The sequence below is a fragment of the Trachemys scripta genome, chromosome 12, assembly GCF_013100865.1.
Source record: "Trachemys scripta elegans isolate TJP31775 chromosome 12, CAS_Tse_1.0, whole genome shotgun sequence".
Taxonomy (NCBI): Eukaryota; Metazoa; Chordata; order Testudines; family Emydidae; genus Trachemys; species Trachemys scripta.
This window is the reverse complement of record NC_048309.1, coordinates 1,551,270-1,572,493: the sequence shown is the minus strand read 5'-3', so window position 1 is coordinate 1,572,493 and position 21,224 is coordinate 1,551,270. Positions and strand designations below refer to the sequence as shown.

Here is a 21,224-nt window from a genome sequence, read left to right as displayed (position 1 = left end):
CCTGAGAGTCAGGACTCCTGGGTTTGATTTTTGGCTCTGCTATAAAACCGAGCATGTGACTTAACCGCTACTTGCCTCAGTTTACTCACATGTACAATGGCTGCCTACCCCCCAGACCTTATTAATCAGTCGTGCTGCTTGGACAATTATTCACCTCTCCCTTGAAAAATTCTGAAGAAAATGATTTTTGTTGTTTTTCTTCTCATAAAAGTCTTAATTTTTTTTAGTTTTTGTTGAAAACCTGATAATCAAAAATTTTCATTTTAAACAATAAATAAATTAAGACATGCACTTGGTTTTTCGTTACTGAAAAGAGAAAATTTCTTGGATTTCATAGTTTTCCTCCCAACATTTCCAGGATATCAAAAACGTATTTTCATTGGAAAAAAATGTTTTTTTACAGAATTTTTTTAGCCATCTCATTACTGTGTGTAATGGAGCTTTCAAATGCTTGGCTAAAGGCCATTCTGGACCTGACGCAAAGTCCACCGAAGGCAATGGAAAATGTCCTAGTTGGCTAGTGTGTTACACGCAAACGCTGGAGAGCTGTTTATGAGAGGCATGTGCGTGCAAAGTAGTATTGTTATGTCAGGTACTTCCTCTGAGTAAACATTCTGCTGACGGGCCACAGAAATAGATGAAAAAACCTTCCACAACGCCTGCCTTTATCAGAGTGTTTTATTTGCCAACAGCATAATACAACATGTGTTCCTCTTTCTAACATACTTTCCACTGGAGCACACTGCAGTGTGAATAGATAGGTTACAGCTGGTCAGAGTGAAAAGTGGATCGGGGGAGATGCGGGACCGGGAGCCCTGTTCTGAGGAACCCACAATTCCAATGTGCCTTTTTTCCAGAGTTTTCTCATCATTATAAAATGTGCAGCGAGTTGGCAGGTCACATGGTGCTGGTTCTCCGTCCCCCGCCCCCCTTCATTGCTAGCTGCTACACTGCATTAAAGAGACTGCAGCAGATACAGGAAATGCTGCCACGTTACTGATCCATGAAAGCAATTGCCATAGCTACCCCAGAGACGACCCAGCACGGCGAGAGTGAGGGGCCGTGGGCCACGACCACGAGACCATGTCTGCTCACTGGGGGAAAGGTGGAGGAACCCCCAGCTTAGATGCTAACGTCCCAGTAGGGTGCGTGGGTATTTTCAGTGGCACACAACACTTAACAAAACTAGGGCCAGGGCCCAGATGAAGACTGACAGCCGGGGCCTGGTGCGTGTGGCTCTCAGCTCCCTGCTAATCAGGCCTCACCCCCTGGCTTTTGTTCATTTCTGGTCTCTTCTGCACCACTGTGAATTGCTCTGCACAATCAATGGCCACGTCCCTTCTGAACGCCCATTCTCAGGTTCTGTTGTGAGCGGCTCCCCAGGCCACACTCCACCTGGCGCAACCAGTCTGCTACGCAGGGCGATGGGCACAGCTGCTCATTAACGCGGATTAGTACTTCACCCCAAGTGTGTTAATAAATCCCCTGACTGGTTCAGGGCAGGGGCCAACTCCCAGGGCAGCCAATGGGCATCTTTCCTGGGCGCTGGAGAGCAGCACATACCAGAACGGTTTCCTAGTATCAAAGGCTGTGGAAGGGAAGCTCGTTTGCTTGGGTTTTCTTTTTGTTCAAATGCACATGCTGCTCCTCCTATCTGTCTATCCAGTGCCCAGTGATCCAGACCGAGACAGGCAGGGGAGGAATTTCTTTGGAGACAAGTCACATGTTTTTTACTCCTGGACAAACAGCTTTGGTAGCAGTGAATTGCAGGGGGAAGGAGAGAATCTGGAGCCCTCTCTGGGCGTGAGGATGGGTGCGGCGCAGGCCAAGAGGAAAGTTGGGTGCCTGCTATCCATTCACAAGGCCAGGTGCTGCTCAGGGGAAAGAGGAACGTTGTCTTTTCATATCGGTCATTTCTTTCAGCGTCGTCCTCGGCCTCTCTACACGTAACGAACGTCTGCTCCAAACAGCAGGAAGTTCTAGGAAAGAGATCAGGATGTAACCCAGTGGCAAAGCCTTGCCTTTGGTCACAGAACAGCAGAGCCCACCTGCATTAGGCGAATGCAGGGCTCACTTTAATCAGGGAATATGTACTCTAATTAGAGCAGCAAGCCAGTGAGCACGTGCGTATGGTGCACGCCACAGGGCATGTAGCATGTGAGTTGGCTCCACATCAGAGGGAAATCCATGTTTCTCCCCAGCTATTGTTCCCAACTTTATATTTATTCAGCGTTGTGTGAACAGCTGTTTCTCTGTTTCTGTCATTGGCGCTAGGCTGGATGTGCTGCAGTAGTCACAGGCACCGACGTTCTCATATTGCTTTGCTTTGGCTTTACAAACGTGCCTGGCCAACACCCAACGGACTCGTCCTTAACACGTTACGTTTCTTTAGTTCCTCTCACGCTGCCTCACAAAGGCTGGGCTCGAGCCAAGCCCCGTTGAAATGAACAGGACTCTGCACTGATTTCAGTGTGCATTGGCCTGAGCCGTCTACGTGCGTACAAAGGCAGCCACTGCTAACGTGAGGGGGGGACAGGGAAGGATACGACCCAGTAGAAAACCCACACATAGCCCATCGCAAGACTGGGTGTCTTAGTGGTGGTGGAGATGGTGGGAATTTAGGGTAAAAAATCACAGCAAATCTCTGCTCTTTATAAAAAGAGCCATGTGAAAGTTAAGACCAGATTTTCAGAAAACACAAAACCACATGTACATTTGCACGCTGACTCTGAACGTGCAGTTCTGGGATTGGTGTGCAACTGTACTTGTGCAGTTGTGAAAATCTGGACCCTGACGCTCAGGGCCCAGACCAGCTCAGTTCCTAAGTTCTTGTCTGAGAGACACGTCCTACCCCCCGTCCGCCCATGCCCAGTGAATCCCCAGGAAATCCAGGGATGTACCTTGGGTAAACAGAGGGCTTTATATGAACCTGGGCTTCCATGGAGTCTGTGTGTGGCTGGACCCCTGACACTGACTAGTGATCTTCTCCTCATTCTCCTCCCTTAGTACAGACCAGCTCCTCCCTGCCAGCTAGCACCGACTCCTGCCTGTGAACGGCACTGCTCCTCCTCACCGCGCTTCCACCAACCTGTGTGTCAGCGCAGAGACCCCTTCCTTCTCTCTCCCACCCTACTCCCCCCCGCAAGAGCTTCACTAGCCATGAAAAGGGTTTAGTAGGCCACCTCGCCTTCCCCTGCCCCTCCCTGGCCCTGTACTAAGGTATCCAGTGGTGCTTGTTCCGGGCCCGGCTCCTCACTGTGATCCGGCCTGCTGCTGGCATTATTTGTTGCCCCTTTGCCCAGCACAGAGGACTGTGTTCACTGACCTGGTGGGGCTGGATGACGAGGCTGGAGAGCTGGACACGAGCCGGCAGTGGGAGAGGGAAGCCCTCCTTGAGTCTCGCTGCAAAATAAACCACTCATGAGAGCAATGGTGGGGCAGAACAATCCGAGTCGCTGTGGGGTTGTGCAGCGAACCGGGCACCATCGACTCGCACCCACCCCGCCCTCCCCTTGTTAGCACCCTGCTCCCTGGGGGAGGAGCCAGGAGCTCCCCCAGCAGCTGCACAAGCGGGGAGACGTCTCGCGTGCCGCTCTGCCCACGCACACAGGAGCCAGTCCCTGCGAGCTGCAGCACGAGACGCAGCGCGTTAGGGAGACGGGATCTGGAAGGCATTAAGACGTGCGCTGTCAGGCACATTCTTTCCAGTGTGTTCTCTTCTCTGCGTGTCACCGCTCCGAGATGGACTCTATCCAGCCACCCACCCTGTGTGTGCAGTGGGCCCCAGGACGCTGGTGGCAGGTCTGGGATCTAGATCTCCTCTGCCCGCAGCAGCTCTACCCACTGCTGATAAGTGGGTGTCAGGGCTCTGGTCTGATACAGATACCCTTGGACCCACCAGCCCCTCACCGTTGATGCGTGGGATCAGGATGCTTGAGCCATAGAAGTTCATGAGCGCCTGCAGCAGCTGCACCTGGGGATGCAATGAAGAGCGTAACCCTCTGCAGCTATGCATCCGAAGAAGTGAGGTTTTTACTCACGAAAGCTTATGCCCAAATAAATCTGTTAGTCTTTAAGGTGCCACCAGACTCCTTGTTGCCTCTGCAGCTGGCAGCAGGGGAGGCAATGGGAGGGGGGTGGCTCTGTGCCAGGGGACCAGGCACTCAGGTAAGAATCTGCTTGAACCAAGGAGACAAAACACAGGGGCCGTCCTGGAAACTAACCAAGTCCCACAGACTGCAACCCCCGGGGCTGGGGGAGCATCGTCCCAGGTCCCACAGGCAGGCACAGGGGGTGTACAGGCTCCGTGTCTCACGCAGCATGTCTGCACCGCACCCTGAGCCTGGCTCTGGGGGACCTGGGCAGGTGGACTCAGTGTTTCCCTGAGCAACCGCACTGCAGTGCAAACCTGGACTTAGAATTGCTCCACCTGGGTCTCCCAGGTGGGCTGGTGCATCCACACTGCACCACGCAGACCGTCTGACTCAGGCTGCAGCTTGACCTCCAGCCACACTGCAAAATGACAGGGCTTTGACCCGAGCCTCTGAGGGGTCCCAGAAGGGGATCCAGTCCCCTAGCAGGGTCTCAGGACCCGGGTCCTGAGTGCTTGCTGCTGGAAGGGGGGCTGACACCTGAATCCCAGCCTGGGCTTAGTGTGCAGTGTAGACACAAGGAGGAGGAAGGGATGGGCCTGTGGAAGTTGAGTCCTGGGAGATGAGAAGACCCCAGTGGTGCAGCTTCTCTTGAGCCCCGGTGGCACCCCCACAGAATGGAGGCAGTGGGGCGCCATCTCCCCTCCCCTGGGAGCCCTCCCTTGGCTGCACACCCAGGGGTGTGAATCAAGGCCAGCAGCTCCTCCAAGCAGAGCCTGGGTGACTTCTGGTGTGAAGTCCCTTTGAGGAGAACTCACGGAGAAAGGGCCGACGTCCGAGTGCTTCAGCGACAGCTGCAGCCTGCAGAAAAACACAGAGACTTGGCACGTCCGTCGCGCCCTCGCGTAGGGAGCTCTGCCCCGGGGGGGCTCGCGTCTGAACCCCACCCGCAGCCAGCCCGGCCTTTCAAGAGAGTGGAATGGCTGCAAGCATAGCATTGCCATCCCTCTGCGATAGCAGCAGACACTGGGCTGCGGGCAGGGGCGGGCCCCGGGCAGTGATGGGCATGGCTGGGTCAGGCCCTGGGTGTGGTACTCGGGCGCTGGGGGGCGGCCGGGGGTGGGCCCTGGGTGTGGTACTCGGGCGCTGTGGGGCGGCCAGGGGCGGGCCCTGGGCAGTGATACTCGGGCGCTGTGGGGCGGCCGGGGGCGGGCCCCGGGCAGTGATACCCGGGCGCTGTGATACTCAGTGTTGTGTGTGCTGTAATGCCGAGGCACGCTGGGAGGAGTGAAGGTCACATACCAGGGGAGCTGGGAGTTTGAATCCCACAGCTTTCATCCCGGCTTCGTCGCCCCCCCGCCCCGTGAGCCCCGGCCTTCGCTGGCAGGTACATTCAGCTCAGATGTAAGCCGATGCAACTCGCCTGATGCCAAAAGGGCTGGATTTACCCCACCAATAGGGCCATGGCCATGGCTAGCCCACTAACCAGCAGGGAGTCTGGGCTTGCAGCTCTGGGATGCTTCTCAGCCTCCCGCCCACTGCCCTCCTCCCCAGAATGGAAACTCTAACACCTCCTGGGCCCTGCGGGAAGTTTAGCCAAATCCTCCGGCAGCGCCATTCCCCAGGATCCACACTGCTCTCAGAAAGACTATGCATCCGAAGAAGTGAGCTGTAGCCCACGAAAGCTTATGCTCAAATAAATGTGTTAGTCTCTAAGGTGCCACAAGTCCTCCTGGTCTTTTTGCGGATATAGACTAACACGGCTGCTCCTCTGAAACTGCTCTCAGAGACGCCCGGCTCGCTATCGAGCCTTTACGAGCATCTTGTGACTTGAGGGCGGCTCAGCGGGGAAGGACAAAGGTTGAACTCCCCCCGATCCTCGCTGGGGCTCCTACCTGCCAAGTTCCAGGGTCCCACCTATCCGGGCAGAGGTCACCATAATCTTGGCTGAAACGCTGCTGGTCTAGGAATAGAAGGAGAAGTGACATCAGTTCCCGTGAGACTGGCACTGTGAATGCAAAGGCCCTTCCCTGGCATTGGAGAGCCAGGAGTGAGGTCTGGCTCCTCTGGGGGAAGGACTGGGCACAGCCTGCACTGTCACCTTGCTGACAGCACTTGGAGCGAAGCTGGCCTCCGGAGGAAGCCAGAGGGGCTGTGCTGGGAAAGGCAGAAAAGCAGGTTATGGGAGGGGTCCCTCTCCTCTCCTGCTGTGGGAATGCCGTAGAATTGCTGCACTTGGCAAAGGGATGGGGCGCAGCTCATGGCAAATCCAGTCCCAGCCGATCCCAGCAGGAGTCAGCTTGCTAGAGGGGATGACACAGGGATGTGAGCTTAGGAGAGCTCACAGCTATTCCAGGTCCATATGCCAGATCCCTCCTCTATCATCGGTAGGACAACTGCACTAAGGTCTCTCCACCCAGGGTCAATATCCATAAGCCATGCCCAGACTGACCACGCTGAGGAGGAAGACAGGGACAAGGGAGGAGTTGGGGAGGATAACGTATGCTTGGATATCCACAACAGGCGTAAGCGACAAGTTCCCAGGCGTGATGGTCAGGAATGGAGCAGAAGAGGTTTTAATTCTGAGCTTCATCAGCTTGTCTGGGTACATCTTTTCCAGCTGGGGACGGAGCAGAGGGGAGCCAGTCAGCACCAGGGAAGGTGACAACAGATTCGCACAAGCTCGGTACAGTGATAAAGCAAAGTCCCTGAGAAATGGAATCTGATGCAGCCTTTAATCTAACAACACATCATGTTCCTCCAGTGACCATCACCCCAGCGAGCAGCGGGCCCACCTCGCCATTTCCAAACACGTCTTTCCTAAACACAAACCCAAGTGTTGTGGGAAGTTCTCATCTTTAATCCAGTCTGGGAATGAGCGACGGCTCACTTGAAAACAACAGATCAAGGCACTGCGGCCACCCCCAGCAAACCCCGATGCCCAATCATTTGTGTGTGGCAGATAGGTAGCTCAGGGGAGCGGGACACTTACCTGGGGAATGAAGGCTGAAAAGGTGGAGGTGTTCAAATGGAATTTAAACTCCTTAGGAATCTGTAGCAGGAGAAACACAAATGGTGCCTGAGGGCCAATTCGCCGCAGCAATGACCTGCCGTACGGAACGGCACAAGGAAGAGCTGGAGGCAAAATCAGCCAAACCCCCTCTGCCTTCCTCACTAGAAGCTAATTTCACCAACAGAGAAAGGTACTCATATGGCCCTCACCACCACAGGGTCTGAACGCCATGCAGTCATCAATGGAGTTACCCCACCCCCACCCCATGCAATAGGGTGATTCAACGATCCCCATTTCACCAATGGGCCGGAGAGACTCAGCGACATGCCCAAGGAAGCTTGGGGTTGAGACGGGAATGGAATCCAGGTCTCCTGAGTCCCACAGCCCCTTACCATGGCGTCAGTGATCTCGAAGAGCAGGGCCCCGGCCGTGTGGTACACAAAGCCGGCTGTGTTGAAGAAGTAACTGGAGGCCCCGCAGTAAACCATGCGGTCATGATCCACCGGGAAGGCCAGTGCAGGAGGAGGAAAGGGGACAGCAGAGCGATGGGCCAGGGAAAAAAATTCACCCTAGTGAGGAAGGAAAGGAAGAGTGACGCCTGGGGGAGGGGAGAACAGGGGCAGCTAGAATTCACTTGGTTTTCACTGACCCAGCTTGGGAGCAAAGCGTTCAGAGGAAGAGAATAAAAACCGGGTCTACCCACTGCTCTCCCCGCCCTGCACTCGCGCCAGAGCATGTTAAAAATAACCCGGGATAGGCTCAATATAAAGAATGCTAATGCCTTTATAGGACTGGCCTGGAGCTCGTCGCGGGAAGGAGCTCAAGTGCCCTGTACCTGACACCAGAGAGGGACGGATTGCATTTTACTCATGTCACCCTTTTTAGCTGCAGCTACGTCACTGGAGGCACAGAGAGGTTAAGTGACTTGCTGATGGCCACAATTCCACACTGAGAGTCAGTGGCAGACCTGGGAACAGAACCAGTGAGTCCTGACTTCCAGCCCCTAGCTCCGGCACCTGGTAGTTGATGCTCCAGGACCTCGCTAGGCAGAAATGCTAATGGAACGTACCAATATTCTTCACTGATCCCCGCAGGGTTGTGTGTGTCCCTCCGTTCCCCTCTCACCTTCAGATTCAGGTCCAGAGACTGGGCTGTTGCCGCGGGAGGTGCAACCAGGGAGTAATCAATCCCAGCCACCTTGTCTATCTTTGCTGTGACTGCAGAACAGGAGAGACACAAATCCGACGGTTGAGATGCCAGAGGAAATGGGGGGGGGGGGGGGGAGCCGTTCCCGCTCCCCAGCTGGGACTCACACAGAGCAGCAAGCCAGGGAGGAGTTACCAGTGGCATGGGGAGTTAGGGAGCCAGGTTTTTTCTCCCTTAGCTCAGTTCGGCACAAAGAGACAGGGTTTTTCTGTAGCTACCAGCTCTGGGAACTAGCCCTCAGCCCGGAGAGTCAACCTAGGTCTTTTCTGCTAAGGACAACCGCAGTCCCAACCCCTGGGAGGCCCTGGGCCTGGTCCTGCCATGCTCCCCAGAGGCTGCAGGGAGGAGGCAGGGCTTTGCACCCTCCTGTCCAGAGAGCAGCTGACTAGGTACGGAGCGGGACAGCCTCCGCCAGGGAGCTCACACAGTCCCTCTGGGGTGACGTGGTGCCCCATGGCCCTCAGTGTGGGCCGGAGGCTAAATGCAGGGTGAAAAACAGTGTCCCGTAGCATGTGCCTGGCCTGGGGGAAATACTTGTAAAACTCCAAAGCCATCCCCATGTTGTACCTGGCACAGTCTGGAGATAGGGCTGCAGCTTGGTGGTGACAGAGCTGGTCACCACTCCACAGACCTGAGGAAAACAGAGAAGTGACACCTTGGTGACCGGCCAGCTGCTCAGTCTGGAAAGGCTGAGTCACACAGAGTGGCAAGTCCTCAAACCGCCTCTTAGTTTCTGCGCTGTTGCACAATTATTTTACTTATGCAAAAGCCTGCGTTTGCACATGCAAGTGACATTTGTGCATGCAAATGAGGCAGCAGTCTGGCTCACTGCCCAACATGCATGCATCACATGTGGGGGGGGGGGGCTGTGTGTGCAAATATTTGCTCATGCAACAACTCCAAGCACAGCCTGGTGGCGGAGTTGAGCTCCTTTGAAAAGGGTCTCACTCGTGACCCAATTCCCAGTTCTATACTGGACACGTGGGGGAATATATCCGTGGAATCCAACCTGCTCTGGATGGTCTCTGTGACCTCTATGGCCAAAGCTCCATCACGTAGACTGGAAGTTTGTCTGTTCACCAAATGCAGGCAGCACATAGAGTGGGGGAGTGCGGGGGTGCCTTTAACTTACTGCTCTTGGGTAAGCCAGGCCGGGTAGCCAAGTTTTTAGCCTACCCAGGCACCCCGAAAGGGCTAATTCAGCCTTGCCTGGGGAGCGGGAGAGAAACAGCATGATGGAGTGTGATGCTAAAAGCCAAACAGTGACAGCATGTTATTGACTCTTCTCCCCCAGCTCCAGGTGCTCTGTATAAACGCCACTTCAGTATTACTGGGGGATTGAACCAGCGTACACAGCATGGTAGGAAATGGCCGGCAGGGAATAACCCTGCCAATGCACTAGAATACCTGCCAGAGATCTTCTCCAGTCCCGTTTCCCAGAAGGACCGAGACCATTGGTCTGTCCAGTCTGGCCGCTGGCCTGCAGCATGGCCAAGAGCAATACCAGCTTCAGAGGAAAGGGGAACGGTAACCAGAAAACAGAGAGCTGAGCACAAGGGGGGAATTCCCTTGAGAGGTACGAGGCAGGAGCTGCCTGGTTAGTCCACGGGTCCCCGTTATCCATCATGCGGTCAGCTCACGCTCTCGCGTGGTAGTTGTCAAACCAGTTCTTTTCCCTGCTCTCTGCTGTACAGAGACAGGACACATCCCCGTATTTGGTCCTGCTAGTGAAGGCAGGGGGCTGGACTCGATGACCTTTCAGGGTCCCTTCCAGTTCTAGGAGATAGGTATAGCTCCAAATATTTTTAATGTAAGGCCCTGGAGTGCCTGAGACTGATGGGGAAACAGGAAAGGTTTGTTGCAGGCTGAGTCATATAACAGCCCTTGTGCATTCACACACCTTCCTAGTGCACAGAGACACGCTGGTGTGTCAAGGGGGAGCCAGCCCAGCAGAGAAGGGGAGGGAAGAGAGGCAAGGCAGGGGCAGGTCAGCTATGCAGGGGGTGGGAAAGTCCCTGAGACTGACAGGGAGCTGGGGGTGCAGGGAGTTAGGGTGAGAGACAGGATGCACCCCCTGTTCTAAGGAGGGAAACAAAGCAGTTCGGTGACTTCCTTGGGACAGGCATGAGCAGATTAACCGGTCGCTATAGGGGGGGTCTAGGCCTCTGCCTACGGGAAGTTTCTTGCATGTGGTGGCAGGGACCTGACCTGCTGCAAGAGGAGCAGAAGGGGAGCTACTGAGAGAGATTCTCACCAGGTTTCCAATGTTCCCCAGTGGTGTCCCCCCCAGAGAGGCAGGAGACAAAAGCCTTAAATGGAAGCACATCATCGATAGGCCCGGGCTTTGCTTCTAATGCCAACCCATCTGCTCCAGCAGCTTCCAGATGGCCCTTAAAAAGCCACTAGATGGCACTAAAAGTAGCTCAATCCAATCAGTCCAGTAGTTTAAATCTATTATATAAATGGACTTTTCACTGTTCTCCAACTGCCTCCTTCCTGAATGAGGTTCACATCCAGAGATGGAGCAAGTCGTGCCAGTTAGCCGTGTAGCAATTATTGCTAACAGCTTGTTTCCATGTCTTGGTGCAGGTTTCCTGAGGGTAGGCTATTGTACCGTGCTGTCGGTATCAGGGTTTAGCTACTGTGCCCCATTAAAACAAGCCGGGAAATGTCTGTAAATCCACCGATGAGAATTTCTACCCCAAAGCTCCTAAAAATCTCTGCGAGTGACAGGCCATTCAAAGCCTCGGTCGAAGTGGGCTCTCTCGTTTGATACGAGCTTGGCTGAGGCATGCGATCTAATTAACCGACCATGTGAAAAGAACAGTCTATGTTAATTGAGACCGATTATATTAGGTACTGGCAAATGTTGCAAGTTTAGAATTCCGTAAGCACTGTGCACTGCCGAGGTGACTGCCGTTAATGTGTTTTTTCACGATACTTTGCAGCACTGATCTCCATACCACACGCCTCTCCCCAAGAAATCGAGCTCCAGGACGCACCCCCGTCCCCCGAGCTCTCGCCTGAGAGCAAGAGCCTGTGGACATGGGTCATCTGGAAACGGTGTCAGTGCCGCAGGAGAGCTGGACAGTGGAGGAGGGGTCACTAAAAAGGGTTGGTATTCTGTGCTCCTAGCATATCGTACCTTGCCTTCCATGGTCTTCCTGAAGCTGGACTCAATCTTCTTGTGAAAGAGATTGTACAGCCAGCTATGGAGAAAAACACAGCGTGCTAAAGTCGTGCTCCTGCCCATGGGAGGAAATCGGAGGAGCGTCTCCTTGGACAGGGGCGACACTAGAGAAGTGTGTGACCACAGGGCACGTTGTCCCAGGATGTTTTGGATTCAAACCTTGGCTGCTTTGCTTTGTTTTGATATGATGGCTGCATTTGCAAATCGATAGGCTTGTAAAATGTGTGCACCCAAATTTAGAGATGGGCTGAAAACGTGTCTCCGAAAGGGACAACACCGTGGGTCAAATTCAGACCTGGTGCAAGATAATTCATTAGCTCATGATTTGGTGCTGCATGTTTATTTATGAAATTCGTCTTTGACCAACCAATCTCCCGGGCAGTAGCGGAGCTGTTCCTTAATTAGCCTCCCTATGCAGCTACTGGGCCTTTGGGCCAATTACTCTAGGATTCAGTTTACCCCGCTAGCATTCTGTGAAGGAAGGAATGGGAAGGGCCGGCAGAGCTGCTGACAGACCAGTGGGCACAGCAGAGACGGGCTGAAGGTAACCTATATCCCTGGAGGCCCTTGTAGAAGATGGGCTAATCAGCATGATCCCCAAGCCATGACAATTAAGGGAAGTTACATACCCAAACCTGCCCGAAATGTGCACCCGAACGTTGGAGATGTGGGTTCCACACTCTGAGGTGGTAACGGTGGGTCTCCCAGAGGCGTCGCTGCCCAGCTTCAGACCAATAGAGATAGAGAGACCCTCGACCTTCAGGTCAAACGACCCACTGTCCCTGCTAATGGAAAAGGAGGAAGGAGAAGAGATTGCATTTGCAGCCAAGGGCTCTCCTAATACCCTGCACATGCCATATGCTGGTGGAAAGGGCTTGTATGTTAATCCCTGGAGCTCTGATTATTCACGAGGAACATCCCTGAGGCTGGAGCAATATTCAGGATACGTAGTCACTCCGCCGCTTCTTTTTTCATTTATCCATCACTATTGCAGGAATTAGGGAATGGGAAATAACCTATAAGGCCATTGGTTCCATGCCCGGGGTGGAGGTTCACTGCAGGATTGCGCCCTCCAGTATATTCCCCAGTGCTTCATACTAACCAGCTCAGAGCATCAGCCTCGGGGCTGCCCCATGTCACCCACCAGCCATTTTAGCCATTTCTACCGAGGCAGAAGGGGAGAACACAGCAAGAAATTCCCTCCACCCTCATCCCCATGGCTCTTCCCCAGGAGCCACGTGACCAAGCCCCTAGACGGATCGCCAAGGGCTGAAGTGCAGAGGCCAGAGTCTACGAGGGCTGTCGGAGTGACTCTGGAAGAGATCCAGAGAAGAACACAGCCCCCTGCCCAGTGCCGCTTGGGTACTGCCCTCCAATCATCCCCGTGAATGCTCACGCCAGGGAGACAGCCCCTATGGGTGACCCCCACCCATGGGTGGGCTTTGGGGCCTGCCTCCCTGTGGATGATGGGCCTGATCCTTCTCTCACTCATGCTGGTGTAAATCGAGTATGAGAGGAGACTCAGCCCCCTACACGTGGGAAACAAGTGAGTGGGGCAGGAAATGACAAGGAAGAACAAGTGTGTGAGTGTGTGTGCGCGTGTGTGAGTGAAGGGGGCGGGGGAGGGGAGATAGAAGAGACAGGGCCGTTTTGGGACACAAAGGGTTACACTCGTGGGGTCAGATGGCGCTTACATAAATCTCTTCTTCACCCTCCACTTCCCCGTCAGCTGGGCAAAGGCATTGGCGATGGAGACTTTCAGGCCCACATTGGGGATCGGGGCAATCTGCGAACTCGGCAACTGGAAACTGCGAAGGTTCAGGCTGCAAGAGAGAGAAATTCTATCAGCAGGAAACCAGAGCTTCCCCGGGAAAACCGGCAGGTGGCTGTCAGCCGCACCTTCAGCATAGGTCTCCATGTCCCCACAGCCACCAGCACTGCTGGTCGCAAGGGGCCCAAGACCGAGCAGGTCAGGGTGAACAAACTCCTTCCCTCCTTTACGAATGATCCCACCAGGACTGGCCTGAGGCACATGGAGGGGCTGTGCCCCCTCCTGTGAACACAACGCTCTGCCAGTCACCCGCGGTCTCTCAACGACCTCACTCCTGGGAGAGAGCCACAAAGTGCTTTCGCTATCACAGGATCCTGCTTGTGTGGGACAGGTTGGGGGTGGGAGTGGGGGGGTTATTTGTGGTCTCCTGAAAGGAGAGGTCATCCCAGCAGCGTCGGGAGCTCTGCTCCCTGGGGAAGGGCTAGCTCTGGAATCAGACAGGGACAAACTGGGCTGGGGGTAGGTTTTCTTTTTGGCAAAACCCATTGGTCCGATTTTGCACAAACACCATCCCAACCTTGAGTGCCTGGGCTCCGGGGCACATTGTACCCGGCTCCGGCTGGGAGGTTTGGATAAACAGGTTTGGCAGAAACACAGCAATTCACTCTCCACCTTATTCGACCCCCTGGCACCCGGCTCTCCGGCAGGAGAGAAACGGTCTGTCAGGGACGTGCCCCACCCTGGGAAGGACTCTGCCCACACCTTGCACTCAGAGCGGGGGACAGCTGCGCGCGGAAGCCCCAAGGTCTCACCTGTAGAATGTGTAGTGCACCTTTCCTAAGTGCTTGATTTTAAAGGTCCCCGAGAAGTCTGGCAGCTTCAGCTTGGCTAATTCCTTCTGCAGGGCAGTGATGCCCTCCTGACGAGCTGCAGGGACATAAAGGGGACGTCACAGACTGGCCCTTTGAGAGCGAGCCGGATACAGCCCTGGCATATTTGCCATGACACGAGGAAAGTGTCAAAAGGAACAACTAGTAAGTAACTTACCTGCTGATTCAATAAGTGAAGGGAGCTGGTTTCCATCCCACGTGCGATTATTAGTGCGAGAAAGAGCCCTAACATTCCAGCCTGAGCTACGGGCCGCACTAAGGGACATCTGATTAACCCTGGCCCATGGGGGAAGGCAGCAGCAAGGTGGACAATTGGCACAGGGCAGGCTGCACTGTGCCAAGGGGAAGGGAACCCAGGAAGCAGGGCTGATTGCCAAAACATGCATTAATTCCAGCTCCTAATGGATGCTAGTGGGCATAAGCCTCATTCTTCACGGCCCTGCGCCCCGGGCAGTCGTTTACACCAGTGCAAAGCACGCGTAACATTGGTGTAATGGGCCACTCTCTTACCACTTCCAAAGTTATTTTTCCTCCCTTGGAATCCTATTATTAATTGATTTATCTCGCTAGCCTGACCTCACACTTGGTAAAGCAACCCCCATCCTTTCATGTATTTATACCTGCTCCTGTATGTTTCACTTCATGCATCTGATGAAGTGGGTTTTAGCCCACGAAAGCTTATGCCCAAATAAATTTGTTAGTCTCCACGGTGCCACAAGGACTCCTCGTTGTTGGTGTCAAAGAGGCCCCAGATCTGAGTGCTCGCACGCTGCACTCACTTTGACAGTGCAGAGCACTGCACAAGACACAGCAGAGCCGGGTAGGATGGGCCCAGGGTTCTCCTGAGATCAGCACGGCCCTTACAGGTGTGTGTCCACTGCAACCGGAAGTGGGTCTGCCGCTTGCTCTAGCTTGAATTTAGCTAGTGCGGCTAAAACCAGCAGCGAAGGTCCGGCAGCGTGGCCCTGGCGTGGGTTAGCAACGTGTGCACGTACCCAGGATTCCCAGCGGGCTTGTACAGCCTGCACCAGGGTCCGTGCCGGCGTGTGCTAGTTCTAGTCACGTGACCGAAATTAAAGCTAGTGCGAGCTGCAATCACACCTCTTACTGCAGTGTAGACAGCCCCTGAGGCGGCTGCTGCTGTTGGCGCTAGCTGGGAGGGAAAGGCACTTCCTGCTCTCCAGATAGCGCTTGGGGGGATGGACCGCTTCTCACGCAGTATAGTTCAATCCATGAGAGGGCTGCATAGGAGCTCGTTCTGCGATTTCACTTCAGTCACGGACTCGCTCATCTCAGCCACTCCCCGCCCCCGCCCCTACCCAGCCTCCCTCCACTCTGGGAGCTCATTGACCTGGGTGAGTCTCTCTGCTCTTCGGGAGCTGGCATCAGGCACTGAAGGAACAAGACATCACGCCAGCCAACTAGCCCCATGTGCTGCCAGGTCAGGAAGTACACGGAGCAAGAGCTGGGGGCCAAAGGGAGACAGGGAGGGGTCCCCAGCCCCAAAGATCCTCCAAGCCGGGTTGCAGGGCACACTCGCTTCCCACCACAGGCAGCGAGAACACGGGGAGGACTTTGCCCATTTAACCCGCACGCACCCCACAGAGAACACGCCCGGAGAGATGCAAGTTCCGAGGGCCCCAATGGGGTTGGTAGGGTTCCTTCCCCGCCTTCACAGGCAGACGTTGCCATGAAAAGGCCCATTCCAGAGACGGGAACAGGCTACTCCACACGGTCCCGGGACCCATCCTCACGGCCGTGACTAGCACCCACATTTCTGGGCTCTCATGTCGTGTCCATCCCACTGGCCGACTGGTTCCTATCATACCCCCCTCACAGTGCATTGTGGGTAGCCGCACACCTGGCCCCTCTCGCCCGGCTCGGAGTGAGGCAGACACAAATTAGACTGGGAACCTACCGTAGTCCAGGCCTTTAACAGTGATTCTGGCCACAAAGCCGGGGTTCGTGGCCCCGGTGAGCACCGTGCAGATAGCCAGCACCGAGGCAGCCAGGGCCAGGCGACGCGTTGTCATCCTGACAGGAGTGCGGCGGTACCGTCCAGCCGCTGAGACGTGCTGCGCTGGCTGCTGGCCGATGCTCCCCTCCGATCCTGCTGTTAGAACCGGCGTGTTTATAGCAGGGTGGAAAAGGGAACTGAGAACAGGTGCCAAGGAAGCAGGAAGTTGCTTTCACATTCCTCTGGGGGCCGTCCCCACTTGCACAATTCTCAGCCATGTCCTGCTCCAGGTTCCTCCTCCAGGGGTTGGGGCTGGGGCAGACCCCCGGGCAGAGGGCAGTGGCACCCCCCAGGGGACAGGACTGCTCGGGGCACTCGTGCTCTCTGCTCCCTGGCCCGTGGCTCGCTGCTCACTTTGGGAGTTTCTGCTGGTCTCTTGCAGTGCGGGTGACGCCCGGCTCCATTAACAGACACCTGCTGACAGCAGCCCTGCAAGCCACAGGAATGCAGCTGGAAGGGTCTCCATGGATACCAGGGTGGGTCCTGGGGAAAGGAGAGGCAAGGACTTTGCATTCAGCACCACGCCAACCTCAAATGTCTCCCCACTGCCTTGGCAACTGGAACAAGCTCCTTGCTGGCTCCTGGAGCGGGCCCCGGGATTCAGCCAGGGATTCTTGCACTGTGTTTTGCCCATTCCATTGGCAGAGGGCAGGGAGCAGGATGGAGTCGTTTATATCTCAGCAGGGAGCTGCTGGGGGGCTGCTCTCACTAGAGGTTTCTCTGGGCGTTTTCTCCCTTGCGAGGAGGATTTTACATCTTGTCAAGTCCCCTGGCTGGGAGCAGCTTTTCCCAGTTATTTCTCTCCTCCTGTAGCTTCCTCCTTTTCACGTTCTCAGCAGGCCCCAGCTCCATTAGCCAATGACCTCACCAACCAAGGTGGCCCAGTCAGCGCGGAGTGAGCACTGGTAGATGGCACGGGCCAGTCCGGGGAATTCAGTCTGTCGCTCTTTTATCCCCTCTGCACCCTGGCAAGGCCAGCAAGCAGCCACGTTCACTGCATGGTTCTGTGCAGGAAGCCAGGTCGGGGCCCGGGACGCCAGGCCTGCAGTGTCATTGTGAAGCCAGACGGTTACGGTCCATCTTCACCACAGACTTGCACTCGCTTCTTACACTGGAGCTCGCTGCCCCAGCTCCGTGAGCCCGCACCTAGCAGTCCCCGCAAGCGTCGCCCTGCCTTGTGCTTTTCTGCCCCAAAGTTTCCTGCATAAATCTTCCAAGCGGAGGTCCCGGGAGAAGCTGAAGGGTTCTGTGGGACTGGGCCAATAGCCTGATCTCATTAAAATAGTCACTTCCTGCTCCCTGCCTCCAAGGGATGGATTCCTCTGTGTGGCTCCAAGTCCTGCCTGCCTTTGACCTGGAGGGGCCTGTAGAATCCAGAGGTGTGTTATCCGCCCAGGGGGATGCCGCTTTATACATACAGAGAGCACTGCACCTGTCCCATTGCTGCTCCCGGGGATGCCCCCCCCCGCCTTCTGAAGTCCCTCCTAATTCAGCGCCGCCCCCATGTGAAAACAGAGCCGCTCTTCATGGGTGTGGCATTACGCCCCCATAGTCTTCACACAGATATTATGATATGATTATGGCGTAACTGTGATGGATTTTACACGAGATAAGGCATGTGAGATATCACTGGAAAGGTTCTGATTTCCTGAAGATGATTATCCTATTTGTATTGTTTGGATATCTGAAGTGAGGAATATTGTCTATGCATCTATTACAGAGATGTTTACACCTGGGGATGCCCACAGGGCAGAATGCAATCAGTCTAGGTGTCTCGCTGGGAAGGGCCATTAGGGAGAACAACAGGGCTTTGAAGATGCTAATCACCCACTGAGAAGTCTTCCTGGGGACACTACAAACAGCCTCTGAGTTATGGCTACAAGGTCATGTGACCAAGTCTCCTGGTCCTGGACTCCATGATAATATTAGTATTTTTCCACTAACTGGGGGCGGGAACCACACCGGGAGACAAAGGATTCCTGCCATATGCAAAAACTGGGGGGGAGGGGCAAAGCAGCGGCCCCTCCCCTGGGGCTACCAGCAGTGATTGGCTCCTGGCCACCTCTGGAGACAGAAAAGCTGGAGGAGCAGACAGCCGGTGTGTGTTCCCCGCCTTCCCAGGCGTGGTGCGATTGGGCTTCAGCCCTGGGATGGTGGTTGCAGGCTCCACCCATGGGGCTTTGGGCTCCATCCCTGGGCCCCATCCCCTGGGCAAAGGGCTTTAGGCTCCATTCCCTGGCTGTGTGGTGATGGGCTCTGGCCCTGAGCTCAACCTCCCCAATCACCCCTGGCTCCTGCTGCCACCCCCAGTGCCCCATCACCCCGCTGCCTCCATACCCACTTCCCCATCCAGGGCTTAATTTGTCCTTGGGCTTGCTGGGATTGGGCTGTGAAATGTAATATTTGTATGTTTGTTAATATCACGTTTCACAGCAGACTTACCGGCTAGCAAGTCTCAAAAAGAGAAAAGCAACCAAAAAAAAAAAAAAAAGGCAAAAGAAACAATAAGAAAAAAACCAAGAACATGAGAATGTGCAAAGCACCTGATTTGTGTGTCTCTGCTGTTCAGATCCCATAAGGAATAGAGACAACTGGACATTATTTTTATTATTGAGTCTGCAAAAAACCCTCCATAAATAAATTACAATGATTTAGACATGGATATTTGCATATTTATTTGATTTTCCTAAAGTTAATTAAGTATTTTAGGAAAAATTGTCAGAGCGGCCACCAGCATTTTGTGTGTGAGAACCCCTGGTCCAGCCTCTGATTGAAATATCGGAAGTTTTAAGCTGCAGGCCAGTGCAGTCGGCCTTCAGGAATCTCTGCAATCTGCCAAGAACATTTAGGGTGAGAATTTGCTACTTGTAACCAGTTTCTTTAACATATTAATCTTAGATTGCGTTTTGTTTTATTTGCTGGGTAATCTGCTTTGCACTGTTTGCTATCCCTTATAATCACTTACAATCTATCTTTTGTAGTGAATAAACTTGGTTTGGTTTTGTCTAAAACCCAGTGTGTGGAATTCATAACTGGGGGAACAAAAAGCTGTTGCATTTTTCTCTCCACGTTGAGGGAGAGGGTGAATTTCATGAGGTTGTGCTGTGCAATTCTCCGTGCAGTGCAAGACGGTACAGTTTGGGGTCTATGCTCTAGAGGGGGGCGTGCACTTGAGTACGGGGCAATTCCTTAGCTGAGTCGTCCCATGCAGAGCTGATCTCAGCCTGTGTGTGTAACGCTGCAGCCGAGCGTGTCCCTACCTGTATGTGTGCTGGTAAAGCGCAGTCTGAAGCCTGGGGAAGGGCTTGGCTGGCTTGCCTCAGCAGGAAAGTGTGAGAGGGAGCCCAGGCTGGTGGGTCAGGCGGGCTCAGTGGTACCCCAGTTCCAAGTGGCACCCCAGGGAGAACCCATCACAGTAGGTTCCGGCCCAGTTTCAGTGACACCACCGTGCCCACCGCACAGCCAGACCTGGCTAGAACATGTGATAACCGCATGCTGCAAACAAGATGCATCTCTCCAGCTTCCAGCCTCCACGGACGAGCTGGCGGGTGGAAACGAGGCTAGTTAGCATGAGAGGGTACGTAGGGCCAGCAGGTAACACAATACCTACTTAGCCATGGATCTCTGAACGGCCCGCCATCTGGAACCACCTTCAGCTCCTCCCATGCCCTTCGTTTTAGTCACTAGTAACACGCTGCAGGCCCTTTAATGGCACCAAGTGCAACGTCAGCCTCGGACCAGCCTCCGGACAGGACCTCAGCATGGTGTAAAAGAAAAAGGGATGCACAGTTCTCATGTCCTGCAGAGCCCAGGCGCTCCACCTGCAGCAAGGGAACAGAGAGGGCTCAGACTCGGTGCGACATGAGTGGGACGTTGTTATTACCCCGTGCGTGGGGAGCTAGACTGCAGGAGAGTTGCTCTGCCCCTTCTCAGCCCTGCCCAAGAGCAGCCGTGCTGGGAAAGGTGGGGCATGCAGCCTTGAAACCAGCAGCAGACCCAAGCTGCAAAGATCCCAGACGCCGAGGTGTGCTCAGAGCTGGGGGTTTGCCTCAGCCCCGTCCCGCCAAATTATGGCCTGGAGGCAGCTCCTCTGCTTCTGCAAACCACAATGCTTTGGTCCTGCCATTGAAGTCCAGCCGCTAGGAAGATTCTACGCCCATTTCCCAAGCGGCCATGGTTTGCTTGGTGCAGAAGCACATTTCCGGGGGCCCGAGCAGCCCTGCCCCTCCACAGAACTGACAGTCACAACCGAAGGAAGGAGAAATCTTTCCAGAAACTTTCAGTTCCCCTTTTGTGATGAGCTCCAGGCAGAGCACAGGAAATCGGAGGACTGCTGCATGTGCATTGCTACATTCTGTGAATCCCATGGAGCAAACAGGCACCGGAGGCAACTCCCCAGAGCTTACGGCTGCTAACAAAGGAAGACATACAGCAAACCAATTGCGCAAAAGCTGATGGCTCTAGATGACATGGGGCCTGTATTTTGTGTGTGCAGGCTGGAGACTAGCTGCCTGCCGATTTACCATTGCCCCTCAAAACACACAGTGCACAAGCAGTGTTATCCAGCTCACTAGCATGTTTTGGTGGTGCTGCCCTGGGGGTGCCCTCCCTGAAGGGGTCTGGCACTCTGAGGGATTGTGCCTGGGAGGCTGGAAACCCACAGCCAGAGTCTATTTTTCCTACCTTTTTGAGAAAAAGGCCCATGCAATTGGGTGCCCAAGGAATGTTTGTGCAAATGTGCACGATTTGCATGCAGAATTATTGCATTTGAGGGTGCAGTTGTGGTAACTGAAGGTGCAAAGAGCCAATTAGGTGCCTACTTGGCCAACTGCACCTCCAGTAAGACGTGCAAATGTGGGTATCACTGCTGCACGCTGGATCCAGTGTGAGAGCTGCTCTGCCATTGGCCTTCAGACTGCTGCAGCTAGAGGGGATTCTCCTTTGGCTGACGTCAGAGACACCTGCACTGAAGAAGTGAGGTTCTTACCCACGAAAGCTTATGCTCCCAGTACTTCTGTTAGTCTCAAAGGTGCCACAGGACCCTCT

The 21,224-nt window shown here is 54.5% G+C and overlaps 1 protein-coding gene across 1 annotated transcript; it reads right to left on the bottom strand.

Moving 5' to 3' along the window:
- Positions 1–660: 660 nt before the first annotated feature.
- Positions 661–16,579, bottom strand: BPI (bactericidal permeability increasing protein). Its single transcript, XM_034787845.1, has 15 exons — positions 16,080–16,579; positions 14,084–14,198; positions 13,195–13,323; positions 12,130–12,285; positions 11,456–11,519; positions 8,878–8,941; positions 8,230–8,321; positions 7,497–7,673; positions 7,084–7,143; positions 6,544–6,711; positions 5,987–6,054; positions 4,910–4,952; positions 3,910–3,973; positions 3,326–3,402; positions 661–1,979 (listed from the first exon to the last, which is right to left on the bottom strand). Exons 1-15 carry the CDS (start codon positions 16,192–16,194, stop codon positions 1,941–1,943), a joined length of 1,431 nt encoding a protein of 476 aa, XP_034643736.1. The 5' UTR covers positions 16,195–16,579; the 3' UTR covers positions 661–1,940.
- Between the last annotated feature and the right edge of the window lie 4,645 nt (positions 16,580–21,224).